Raw genomic sequence first — 12,993 nt, forward strand, 5'->3', positions numbered from 1 at the left:
TATATATATATATATATATATATCATTATAACTTTTATTTATATACGTTATTTATATACGTAACTTTTATATATATATATACGTAACTTTTCTGTAAAAAATAAATATCAGACCACAATGAAATGTAAATTGCATAGATGAGATGTGAAGGATACATTCATAGTTTTCACACTTGCGTACTTGTAGTTCTTCCCTAAAAGCCGGTTGCCCAGGGCCGTACAGACTCTCGACAACTTGAAGCACTCGCGTCGGCCGGTGTTAATCTCTTGGCGCGCAGTCGAAATTCTCGGACCCATGCTGCTGACGCGCTTACGCTGCTTCTCCAGCATTTCCTCGGCTAACCTCAGCTGTTCCTTGAGTTTCTTCACCTCGATGGCCAAGCTATTCTGCAAGTCCTTCTCCATGTCCCACTGACGAAGGTTCCCCGACATATCCGCAAAATGATCCAGAACAGCGTAACTGCACAACATACATGTAAAATACAATTTAATATTTGTGTATATTTGAGTAATATTTGAGTGTACTTTTTTATTAAGTTAGCTCAAAAGTCTTTTTCCATGAGCACTAAACAAGTGTTGATATGAACAAACCGCAATATGCCGGCAAATAAGACACGTTTTTCACGGGAAAATATTTCTGAATCAACCTCAAGGCTGGGAAAGTTACTTTTGCAAAGTAACTGATTATCGTTACTCGTTATCTATTGGAAAATTAACTCGTTACTGTTATATTCAAAAAGTAACTAATTGTTAAAATTTCTTTTTTTTACCAAGTACCGAGGATTTTAGTACGATTAGCTGTTGCCTAATCCATATACATGTATATTCTACATGTGTAAGTAAAGATAACGATTCTATATTTGTTACCATTATCTGAACAATTGTTAATTACCGTTATTAGTGAAAAAAATAACGTCGTTACCACGTCTGAGAAGAGTAACTTACAACGGTAACAGCGTTGCAAGTAACGCGTTACTTCCCAACCCTGATCAGCTTAAAGTTAGGTATACATTGAGCGAAGGAATAAAAAACGAACAGCGAATGCAAACTTTCGTTGTTACAATTCGGAAAATGTGTACGCCATAACGAGTCCGAATAGGACGTCTTGGTCCGATTTACTCATAATGTAGTTTACTAAAGGAAGTTTGCGCGCGTTTAAAAGCGAATCTACACACTCATCGTACGCAGAAAAAAATTATTCTTCTAATCAAGAACAGATATTCTCATGTATAAGGATATAATTTTTTCGAAAGATTTTTAGCCAAGTAAATACTTGCATCGATACAAATTCAAGATTAAAAATCTTCTGAAAAGATTATAATATTTTTGTTTATATACGTAAGAATATCTTGATTTTTGAAGACTAATTTCTTTATGTACTGCATATTCGCTACTCGTTCGCTCAGTGTGTACCCGCCTTTACGTAACGCATCTCTGAAGATTCTCTGACGTCCTTACCGTCTTGCGACTAATCTGTTCTCGATGTCGGACAAGTACCGTTGCTGCTCCATTTTGGGAAGACCCGCGAGAGACTCGAGTTCCGTCTTCATGTCCCGTTTGAGTACGTCCCAAACATCACCTGTGTTATCGGCATCGCCGCTGGCGTTCACGTTCAAATTAGGCGAAAGATCCTTCGTTCCATCATCGTCACGGTTGTTACTCGCCGAAAACAATGACGATACCGAGGCATTGCGATTCAATTCACGCTCACACTCATGGAAATACGATATTGTGGTTTCCATGCAGTCCATGAGTTCTTGCCTGCTCGCGTTCGAATTTAACACGGTGGTCGCGTCGGAGATATCGCTCTCATTGGCCTTGTCATTATCGTCGCTTTTACCGGCCGTTCCCTCGTCGGGCTTCTCCGCGACGACGTTACTGTCTTCGATGGACTCTTCGCTGCGGCCGGCGTTCGCCGTGTCGTGCCATGATGAGCTCGACGCTGCCTTATCGTTTATGATGACCACCCGCTTGGTCGTGTCCTGCTTCAGCTGCACCTTCACGTACTTCCGATTGATCTCGTCTTTGGACAACGTCCTCAGAGCAGGCCTGAACTGTTGCTTATCGCTCATCGGCTGATGCTTGTTCGCAAATTCGACCGAGTTCTCGCCCGTTTTGCCTTCCACGCTGACATGAGTCGGCGAAAGCTCATTGGTGATTCGAATGCTGAGATTCGGCACCGTTTTCTTCGTCGTTTTAGCCTGCAATGAATTTGTCTGCTTAGCGATGTTCGTCGAGATGATATTTTTGGTGACAGGCACGCGGGCGGCGTAGTTCAACGCAGCCGTGCTCTTCGCCACGTCGGTGGTTTTGGCCACTGCTGCCGACGATTGCTGAGAGCCTTTCTCCGATTCCTTCGACTCAATCTGATTCTGTCTCACGGGCGTGTTCGACATGCTCTTGGATACCTTGGATACGCTGTTACTCTTGGTCACCACTTTGCTCTGCTGTTTCATCTTCTCGCGTTCCAAGATCTGCTGCTTCAAACGACGGTACTCCTCTTGCTTCGACGCTGAGAGATGCCTCACTGCCTGCAAAGACAAAGCAGGAGAGAAGTATGAAACGATGAAAGATAAAGAACGAGTCGCGTCTTGGATGAGACATGTGGGTGTCGTTTCTCTTGGATTTTCTCCAACGTTTCAATTCACCTCATCGGCAGATCGCTCATCTCCTTGACGAGGTGAACTGAAATATCAGGGTTGTCGTAGAAAATGAATGTTAAAATTCCTCGATTTTTCCATGTTTTCCAAATGACAACGGAGAATTTTGAGCAACATGAAATCTTAAACTTTAACGTTTAGAAGCAAGAACTGCAGGAAAGCTTATATCATTAGAAGTAACACAAATTAAAAAAAAAAAAGTTTAGTAGCATAATATAATACTGAATGCAAATTCAGGTCAATAAAAGACAAATGAATATTGAAATAAAGAATACAGTTGAAAGCATTTGATAGAATTGTAAACAAAGTTAAAAAATCCAAATTTTCTTCTATCTTCCCCCGACTTTTTCAGGTTTTTCCTGGACATTTTAAATTTCCATGACCTTCCCCGGTTCTCTATGCAACTTTGCCAATATTTGCAAGACGTATAATAAACAGATAAATGAACAAATAGACAAATAATGCGTCGCCTTACCAATGGGGTGTGCATGTTAGACGGATCCTTCTCTGGATCCGGTTGCGTCACCGGCGTCGGCGTGCTCCTCTTCGTCGCTTGGGGGGACAGAGCGGCAAGTTTGGAAGAGGAGGAAGTCCCAGTCTCATGTTCCTTCCGCACTTCGCGCAGGAACTTATGCAGACTCTTCTCGAAGTCGGTATTAAGTTCCTGCGCGTTCACGGCCGACGTTGCGACGGGCGGGGCCTTATTCCCTTTCTCCGATTCGGGTTCGCTGTCGGTGTCCGAGCCGAGATTGATGACGATACGTTGCGTTTCGCTGGCGTACGCCATCGAGGACTTCTTCACCGTCGGTCCGTTGGCTGACCAGACGTTGTCCTGGTGGGCGGCCGGCATCGGCTGCTTCGTCTTGCCGAGGATGTTCGCTTCGCCGAGCTTCTGCGGGTTCAGCTTGCGTTGCACTATCGTGTTCTGAAACTTCTTCGCGTTGTTCACCACCTTCGTGCTGGCCGGAGCCTTCTTCACCAACTTCTTCGAAAGCCCCTTCGTCCCCATCGGCACGACGTTAGGTCTCTTCTTGACGCCGACGAGTAAGCCGTTGTTCCCCGCGTTAGCCGTCGCGCTCACCGACGCGCTGTTCCCCGACACCTTCAGCGCGGCTGCCTGCTTACTCGACGTCGCGTTACAGTTCGTGGTAACCGACGTCGTCGGAGTGACGCTGCTGCAAACAGCGTCCGACGACTTCGTTGCCCGTTTCGTCAGAGACGCCAAGAGTATAGCTCGCAGCTCGTTCTCGTCCTCGTCGACGCTCTCTCGCCTGTCCTTCGTCGCCTCCGTCGCTTCGTTCGTAGCTGCGCCGATGTCGAGCAGGCTCGCCGATAAACCAGGACACTCGACGCTGCTCTTCGTCGACGACGTCTGCTGCTTCTTCTGCTCCTCCGGGTCGTCGGAAGACGCAGCGTGCTGATCGCTCTTCTCAACGACGTCTGTGTTCTCTGCTCTACCGTCTTTATCAGTAAAGTCGGTCGGCTCGGCTGGAGCCTCAGCGCTGTCCACCTGCAAGTTCGTCGACTCCTCGCTCTCTCGCGCTTTATCGTCGTCGACACTCTTCCTCTTCTTTCTCTTCTTAGACTCGGGCTCGGCGGTCGGTCGTCGCGCAGAGGACGGCGGCACGGTCGTACCGGTATTTACATTCTTATTTACATCGCTATTTGTACATAAGCCACTCCACTCCTCCGTGAGCAGTTCCGCGAGGTCGATATTCAGGTGGACGGCTCTCTTGGTGCGTTTCCGCCGTTTCGAGGATGAAGCGCTGTCGTTCTTCGCGGCGAGCGTGAGATCGGTTTTTTCGCTCGCCTTGTGTGACTCGCCATTCGTGTCGTTCTCCGGACTCTCGTTTACGGACTCGCCGAACACTACGGGAGCCGTCAGCACGCGGTGACGCTTCTTCGGGAACGGCGCTAATTTGATCGGCTTGAAGATGGCGCCGCTTCTCGTGCCGTTCGCGTCCGTGACGGCTGCCACCGGCTGCATCTCGGCGCTCTTGAAGCTCGGTTCCGTGTGCGGAAGTTCCGACTTCGCTGGCAACGGCTGCTGCAGCTGCTTGTTCGACTTCAGAATCGGTACGGGCACCAGCGTCTTGTTGATCAACGTGGGGATCTTATTCGCGTCTTTAGTGATATCCGGGACACCCTGCATATACAAGGGCTCCCTGCTCGCGTCGGCTTGGCAGTAGACCGTCGAGTCGCCCAGAACGTAATCAACGCTCGGCGACGGGTTCCTGTCGACGTCGACGGTGGGCAAAGCCGCCTGAGGACTCCTGTTCTCCGGAGAATCGTAAGCAGCAGTGACCGAGACGCCGTTATTGTTCAGCAACGTTGTTCCCAAGGCAGACACTGTCGGGACGTTCACGCTAGGATACCCGAAAGCCATATCGTAAGCGCACGCGCTATCCTGCTGCACGTTGGCCAAGATCGGCTGTTCCGTGTATGTGGAGGCCGCGAGCAGGTCGCCGCTGGCGAGTCGCTCCGTGAGGTTCTGCGACTGCCGGCTCACGTGGAGGAGATTCGGGAGCAGAGAGGGCACCGGAAGATCGAGAAGAGCTCGATGCGACGGCACGTCGGAAGGCTCCGAGTACACGGTCAAATAACCGCACTTGCTGCCGACGTCGTCGAGGTTCTGCTGGCAACAAGTGCCGTCCAGCAGGTCGCATTCGATGCAGTCGGGGTGGAGGAGCCCGTAGCCGGGTGACTTCTGAGCGTCGTTCGAGTCCAAGTGGAAGCTCTCGTCGCTGGGCAACGGCGACGACGCGAAGTGGTTCGGCGAGGGCGTGTACGACGGGAAGACGTCGTCCGTCGTCGGCATGGCGTCGTCGCCGAGCGGCGGCGGTGGCGGCCTCCGCTTGCCGCTCTTCAAAAAGATCGGGCTGTTGTTGAGGTTGATGAACGACACGTCCGACGGTTCGATGCCGAGCAGCTCCGTGTCGATCGGCATGTCGACGGTGTTGTCCGTCGGCGAGTACGGCAGCTTCTCCTTTTCCCGCTCGACGTCAGTGTCCAGCTCCATGTCCTCGATGTGATTGCTGTCGCTCGACGGCGGCGCCGGCGGCGTGCACGGCGGCGAGGCGAGCTTGAGCAGCTCATCGTGAGGCACGGGGATGTTCTCGAGGAAGCTTCGCGTGAACGGGCTCTCGCTGCGCTTCGACACCGCTTTCTTCTTGCTCTTCGCCCGTACGCCGCGCTGCACCCTGTTCTGATGTTTCTTCATGACCGCCGAGCGCAGCGCGATCATCCGCAGCTGCAGGTCCTCCTCATCCTGATCGTCGTTCATCTTCGCAGCCGCCGCCGCCGAGGTCGCCTTCTCCTCCGACTCCATCGGATGCTCCAGCCTGATAACGAGCTTGTTCTTCTGCTTCGTCTCCAACGCCTTCTGCCGCAGCAGCGCCAGGTCGTCCTCCTCGTCGAGCTCCTTGCCGGTCGTGCCTTGCGTCGAGGGCTTCTCCTTGAGACCGTGAACCACGCTGCCGCTGTTATCCGGCACCTTCTTCATCATATTGCTCAGCTTCTCCTTCAGCGAGGCCGGCTGATGCTCCTTGTTCCGCCTGACGCTCGACTCCGGCGTGTGCGCGCCCACGGAGTCGAGGTGCTTGACTTTCTTCAGCAACCTCGTCACGTCGCCATGTCGGTCGCCAGTGTAACCAGCGGACGACGACGTCGGCTGCTTCCTGGAGCTCGTTCGCACTGGCGAGTGCGAAGGCTCCGGTCGCTTGGGCGAGGACCTGAGCCTTCGTGGCGACTTCCTCGGCGCTCGGGAATGATCCAGCGGTGAGCGGGACGGGCCGTGAAAAGAGGGGTGCGCGGGAGAGCGGTGCCTTCGCAGAGGCGACCTCGTTATTAACCGTGTCTTGCTGCTTCTGTGAACCGGGCTCGAGCCTCTGTAGTGCATTCTACCGGACGTTTCCTTGGACGTGTCCGGCTGGAGCCTGGAGCTGCCCTTCAAAGTGCTGAAGCACTCCGTTATGGGCAAATCGGCGGAGGCCGGGGAGATCAGGTCGTCGATAGTGAGATACTCGTACTCCTTTTTCCTCTTCTTCTTCTTCTTCACTCTGGTCTTCGACCGCGTCGTCAGCTGCTTGGACGCGTCCGTGAGACCCACAATCTCCATGTCGCTGTCGCTCGAGATAGGCACCAGGTCGTCGTTCTTCTCTTGCAACGTCGACAACGCGTGCTTCATCGTCGCGCAGCTTGTCTCGTTCACGTGATGGCGGTTCTCCTTGCCCTTGACTGGATCTTGTGAAGGAAAATTCATTTCTACTTTATTAGACGAACCGGCTTCCGACGAGCTAAACGTTTAACCATGTTGCGACTATGTTATCCAGGCCGAGTATTGTCTTAACACTCTGATCGCCGCACTGATTTTCATCTGTTACATCTGTTTAAATTACTAAAATTTCAATAACTAGAGGCATGGTATATAAAATAAATTCGACTCTTGATGCATTCAACTGTTAACTCATGTTATTGGATTATAATCAATAATAAATTTAATTTGTCATATGCAATAATTAAAGACACGGTAAATAAATTCGACTCTTGATACATATATCTGTTAATTCATGTCACTATATTACCGTTGATCATAAGTTTAATTCGTTATATGTAATTGTCTTATATACAAATAAATGAATAAATGAAATATGGCAGTATCTCAATGGTCTGCATTCTGAATTCTGTTTTATCATTAAGAGTGCCTCAAATATAGTATCTTATCTCAGTTAACAAAGCATTTTAAAGGTATTTTTATCAGAAGAAAGTTCAGAACATAGGTCAATATCAGTTCTCCCAGTGACCTCTATGTCAATTGATGCGTCAATAGTTACTCCTGCTTAACACACAAACATTTAGGAAGCACATGAATGATTCAAGTCCCTCAAAGACTTCTTTCCTCTATTGATGGAAAGAAACAGTTGCATATATGTATCTTTGAAGCATCATGCCTACTGTTAACAAGGAAGGGAGACTCACTTGTCCCAAAAGAAAATACAACTGCTCTTGTCTTTGCTTTTGCATATTATTTCAGCAACATATTGGATATTTAGAAAATTCGGAAGCAAAGTTGGGAGAACTTACTCAAATTTGATCTATGATAAATATCAAGTACGTCACAGGTGTAAGAAACAACATACAACATAGATCAGAACATGCCTTTACCTCTTCTGCTCTGGCTCTTGGAATAGTGCATCTTGGAGGAAGCGGTGCACCAGGATGCACATTCTCCCCATGATAACTTGCAAACAGAACATGTCCGTCGGGTCCTGACGACGTAGCCGCAGGTCAAATGCCCTATACCGCCCTCCTCTGACGAGCTGACATCCTCCAAGGAGATCTCTCCTTCCTCCTTCTCATCGAGGATATCGATAGTCTCCGTACAGCCGCTTGACAGATCGCTCGCCATTGTTAATATGAACTTACCCGCAACGACGCGACTGAACATTCAATTACGCATAAGAGGATTCGATAAATGTCACGACGATCGACTATTGACCATCGCGGACGAACATGACTCACTGATATCAGATGAAGTTAGGTTATGAGATTGAAGGATTGTCAGGAAAGATTCACCAGGTTAACCGAGATGCAGGATTACGGGGGGGGGGGAGGAGGAGGGAGAATTGTTCTGTGTGTAGAATGTGTACGTATTTCGAGGGAACGCACGTTGGAGGAACAAATATCTCTGTTCAACAGTGCTCGAGTGTACTTATCAGTGTTTCGTTATATATGTCGGCGTACATAACCGATGATAGTGATGAATACGATATTTTTTTACGATAATTATTATTTTGAAACTGTTGTCAAGTTGTAACTGTTATAACTATTAGCCGATTAGTTAAAAAAAAAATAGTAGCGTTCACCAAAAAAAAACCGTTCTCGCAGAATTTTATCGAGTGCATTCAGTGTTACAACTGCTTACTGTATTTCCAAGGTCTAACATCTTCCTCTCAACACCCTAGAAATTCTCTATCCAACTACCAAACGACGAATCCGACAAATCAGTTGTATGACAAATGAAATTATCTGTGTTGCGGAAAACACAAGGCTGCGTTCAGAAATCTTATTGGATGAGTAAAGTAGTATTCACCTCGAGAGTTCACTCGCGGGCGGTTATAAAAGAGTACTCCGCAGGAAAGAGCGCAGACCAGTGTTGTTAACTTAGCTTATTTTCCGTCATTTCTAGCTTTTTGAAATGTCACTTAGCGTGCAAAAATCGTGATTTAGCTGCTGGCGTATTTTTTGGATTTTTTAAAAATCGAAATTTTAGTTTTAAAATAAGATAACTCTTTTTAGAACATTTTCTTAATTTGGCATTATTATATATGGTTTATTATTATTGAAGAGATTTAATATCAAGACTTACACACACGAATTTTCATAAATATAATGTAAAACATTCTCTATGAATTAAAAAATTAAATCAAACGCTTCCGAAACGTTAGATTGAGAACTGCGAGTGGTAGGCTTTTAAAGACTAGTAGCTAACCAATAAAAGAAGAAGAGAGAGTAAGAGAAATGGAGAAAGAAGGAAGAAATATACTACGATGTTTAGGTTGAGATTAGGATGCATTAGGTATATTGCGTTACTTGCTGTTGACATTTATTGCCCATTGCACACCGGACGTAATAAACAACATCCAATGAGAGCTCTTCTTTCTAGAAAGAAACTCGCATACAACAAGCGTTAAATCCGTATCAAACTACGGATTGGGAATTGAGATTATATTATATTCGGCCAATTAGTGCGAAATTAACTAAATTCAAATTTAGTGAAATTTAGTAAACTTTAGACTGATAAGTCAAATTTCAATTCACAAGCATATATTATGATTAGCCAATTAGAATTTGATTTTAAAATTCGCAAAGATGGTACAATATTTTATTGTAAGTATAAGTACATTGATATTAATTATATATTGGCGTCAAATATATATATTTAATTTGTTATTTCGTTTCATATTAAATATAATATGAATTTATTTCGTTTCATATCTCTAATATGTTATATTATTTAATATAATTGTACTTACAATAAAACTAATTACGTGTTAATTTTAATTCCTTTCTTAGAGTAGAGTTCATAATCAAGTTTTATATCTAAAATTTTAAGTTCATCTACAGATGCTGTACGGTTTGTTTTATTAGCTATGAAATATCTGAAGATAAACTAAGTTTTTAATAATTATGAATACGAAAAAGATAGATAAGTTTTTAATAATTATGAATACGAAAAAGATAGATAAGTTTTTAATAATTATGAATATGAAAAAGAAACACTAAATTTTTAATAATTATAAATGTTCATATATTTAAATATGTAAACATTTATATTCTGTACATAAAAGACATCTTAAATGTAAGATTAGACTATGAATACTAGCTTTAAAAGCGTATGTTATACGCACCACACATACATCGTACATACTTCACACAACCACGCAGATATATATTTGTTATTTTGGCTTTTTCCTGGCGTATTTTATTCATATTTTAGCTTATTTCTGGGATATTTTAGTAAGACATATGACAGATTTTGAAATTTCGAGTTGGCAACACTGGCGCAGACTGCTTTCGTCTTCCATCGCACTTAGGTCGATAGAACAGTGACTATACGCTTCGTGTGTATTCACGATTCTGTTTGGACATTGTAGTCATCTTGATGGTGGATTGGCATTAAGTGCCTTAATGCTATCCTGGTAGTGAGATATCGTTTCGCAATTCGTGGCCGTGTGCGCTACAAAATCTTACGGGCGGAAGACTGAGAAATAATTCCACGGAGCAATTCCGCCGAACAATCAATCGGATCCTTCGTCAATTAATTCGGTATCGAGCGTAGCTCGCGCCTTAACTCTCCACCGTTTCGCTAAAACTGAATCGGTACTCGTTTCTACACCCCCCTCTGAGTGCTCCAAACAGTAAGCATCTCAACTTTTTATCTGAATGATAGTTTCAAAGCAGGATGTGATGGAACTATATGCAGAGGTGATAATTACATTGTTAGAATGAGAATCTTTTTTTCGTTGAGGTGTTTGAACAAATATTCAGAGAGTTCATTTAAACCATTGGTGATATCATCTTCCTTTATGTCTTCACTATTCGCACGCAATTGTTCACATTTTTTTCACTCATGGGGCTCCAGATTTATGCTCTTACATAAATACTTGTGATCATTGTAAGTCGATCGTACCACTTTCTTCTTCTTTTTCATGTGTCTTGCCCGGTCCTCCGGATGTTGGCAATCACTCTGGCCATACCTCACCATATTGATATTCTGGGAATTAAATAAACTGAAGTAGTTTCTTGTTGCCTTCTTCGGTTAAACATTGTTTAAACATGAGGTTTCACACAGTGATTACTGAGACTGTATATGGACCAACAGCTTAACGTCTCTTCCGACAAATGGAGCCCAGTTTTCCATACATGAATCCTCCACTCTTTTATTCAATATGGAAAGCGCAGCTTGGAATAAAATTCTGGTGAGGTAGGACTTGAACGCGGGTTCTCCGCGCTATAAGGTGCTTTATCACCACCAAGACCACACTGCCGCTCATTTCACCACTCTCTTGCACCATATAATTGTTGCTTCGTAAGATATGATAGGTTGCTCACACTTGATATCGATGTACAGGATATTGGATCAACATACGACCCATTACGACGGGTTGCCCGCCCAAAGATGTGCGCGTCCAGATGTTAATTTCGGATTTGTCGATATAGTCATACCTTTCCAACGAAGTTATAGCGTTTCTAATTATCCTAATTATTATAATAAAAACAAAAAAGGTATGTGAGTGATTATAGTACATCACAGGATACTGGCCAAGATGTGAATCCACAATGTCTTTGCAAACCAAAATCTTCAAATATTTACCATTAAACAACTTCTCAAAGAGCGATTATCTCTATTTTTTCCATTCAATGTCCCACATTCTGAATCAACTTTCATCTAAACAAAAATTTAAGCATATCTAAAATGGTTAACTTTCCAAATCTTCAAGAAGCAGTGATCAAATTATACTTAATGCCTGTTAAAACTTTCTTCATGAAAAGAGACTTGTCGATGTATGTCTGCTTTCCCACAATCTCAGGAAAAATTGAAACATCTTCAAAATCGGTGGAATCCGTCTTCGTTTGTATTCTTCTTCTTCTTTTTACGTTAAAGCCTTAAGCCTGTTTTTCCTCTCGCTTATATGGTTGTGGTGCATATATGCTGATTATATATACAGGCATACGGGACCTACAGTTTAACGGCGACTCCAAACGGCATACGTTTTGTGAAAGATTCTGTGGGCGGAGTCATAATTTCTGGTGGCTTTGCCAAGACCGTCCAGAGGACGACACGAGCGTATATAAATTTTTCCGGTTCTACCGGGGGAATCGAATCTAGGACTGCTAATGTCGCAGATCAATGTGCTGTCTGCTACACCATGCTCACTCTCCGTTTGTATTCTAAAAATACAAAACAACCAGTTAGCCCATTGATGATAATTTATATCATGCTACCACCACAACTAAATAAGAATATATTTACTTCACTGCTCTCTTCACTCAGATCACTATCAGAAGACATTTCTCTCAAATAATTTTGGGCTATTGTACAGATAGGTTTTATACTATTGTAGATAATTTATATATATATATATATATATGTGTGTAAATAGATTTTCTTCTTCTCTCAAAACTAGTATACCAGTTACACCGTCTGCGCCGTACATATTTTCCTCCATATCTTTCAATTCCCCTTCATTCCTTTTCATCCCCTCTATCTTCCCGTTTCGCCCCTCCATGAAGGCTTCTTTATCCTTTTACGCGTCTTTATCCTATTACGCGTCTTTAGAAAAAGATGGAATGGTACCCGTACAGCAACTATTTCTTTCTAATTTCTAACGTGTTCAAACAAAAGGAGACCGCGCTAGTTATTATACATCTATGGCCGATAACTATCGGCTAGAGAACGTGTCGTTGCGCAAGTATAACATATGGCAAAAAAGCTGCGCAACGTATCGATCCGATAATTGTCGATAGACGGTTACAGAATCCTTCTATAGGACCGTCATGCGATATGCACTTTAAAAGTGTGAAAGAGGTACAAAAATGTATCGACGATTTCATTGACTCAAAGTCACCATCTTCCTTTTTTTGAGAGGGAATTCTTCAGCTACCCGATAAGTGAAGAGAAGTATTAGAAAATCATAGCGAATATTTCGAAGATTAATATGTTTGTTATTTTTTTGTAAATAAAATCTCAAGTTTTTCCAAAAAGCAGCGAGTTAATTTGCACACCCAATACGTATGTCGCAAATTTGAATTTTACTTATTTTACTTCCTAC

General features: G+C 44.2%; 2 protein-coding genes across 3 annotated transcripts in view; one reads left to right on the top strand and one right to left on the bottom strand.

Annotated features, from left to right (window-relative positions):
• LOC106741760 (platelet binding protein GspB-like) overlaps positions 1-8,640 on the bottom strand; it is a 12,985-nt gene extending 4,345 nt beyond the window's left edge. Inside the window, exons 1-4 of one of the 2 annotated variants that reach the window (XM_014614072.1) lie at positions 7,823-8,640; positions 3,135-6,901; positions 1,458-2,530; positions 181-459 (exon numbers count right to left, since the gene is read on the bottom strand). In XM_014614072.1, the coding sequence (XP_014469558.1) occupies positions 181-459; positions 1,458-2,530; positions 3,135-6,901; positions 7,823-8,105 (5,402 nt within the window). In that variant the 5' untranslated portion in view covers positions 8,106-8,640. The remainder of the gene's footprint in view (positions 1-180; positions 460-1,457; positions 2,531-3,134; positions 6,902-7,822) is intronic. The other variant, XM_014614062.1, reaches the window with a different exon arrangement.
• Positions 8,641-10,045: 1,405 nt separating this feature from the next.
• On the top strand, positions 10,046-12,986 carry LOC106741956. Its single transcript, XM_014614450.1, has 3 exons — positions 10,046-11,144; positions 11,292-11,446; positions 11,890-12,986. Exons 1-3 carry the CDS (start codon positions 11,110-11,112, stop codon positions 12,048-12,050), a joined length of 351 nt encoding a protein of 116 aa, XP_014469936.1. The 5' UTR covers positions 10,046-11,109; the 3' UTR covers positions 12,051-12,986.
• The last annotated feature ends 7 nt before the right edge of the window (positions 12,987-12,993 follow it).

Source organism: Dinoponera quadriceps, unplaced genomic scaffold (genome assembly GCF_001313825.1).
Source record: "Dinoponera quadriceps isolate SergipeBrazil2010 unplaced genomic scaffold, ASM131382v1 scaffold153, whole genome shotgun sequence".
Taxonomy (NCBI): domain Eukaryota; kingdom Metazoa; phylum Arthropoda; class Insecta; order Hymenoptera; family Formicidae; genus Dinoponera; species Dinoponera quadriceps.

What these genes read in the sequence shown, in the direction of transcription:
- LOC106741956 (XM_014614450.1), top strand. Translation starts at nt 11,110, where the DNA reads ATGGAAAGCGCAGCTTGGAATAAAATTCTGGTGAG. An exon ending in TGGAATAAAATTCTGGTGAG is followed by an intron (nt 11,145 to 11,291) that starts GTAGGACTTGAA and finishes ATCGATGTACAG; the next exon opens with GATATTGGATCAACATACGA. An exon ending in TTATAATAAAAACAAAAAAG is followed by an intron (nt 11,447 to 11,889) that starts GTATGTGAGTGA and finishes TTATATATACAG; the next exon opens with GCATACGGGACCTACAGTTT.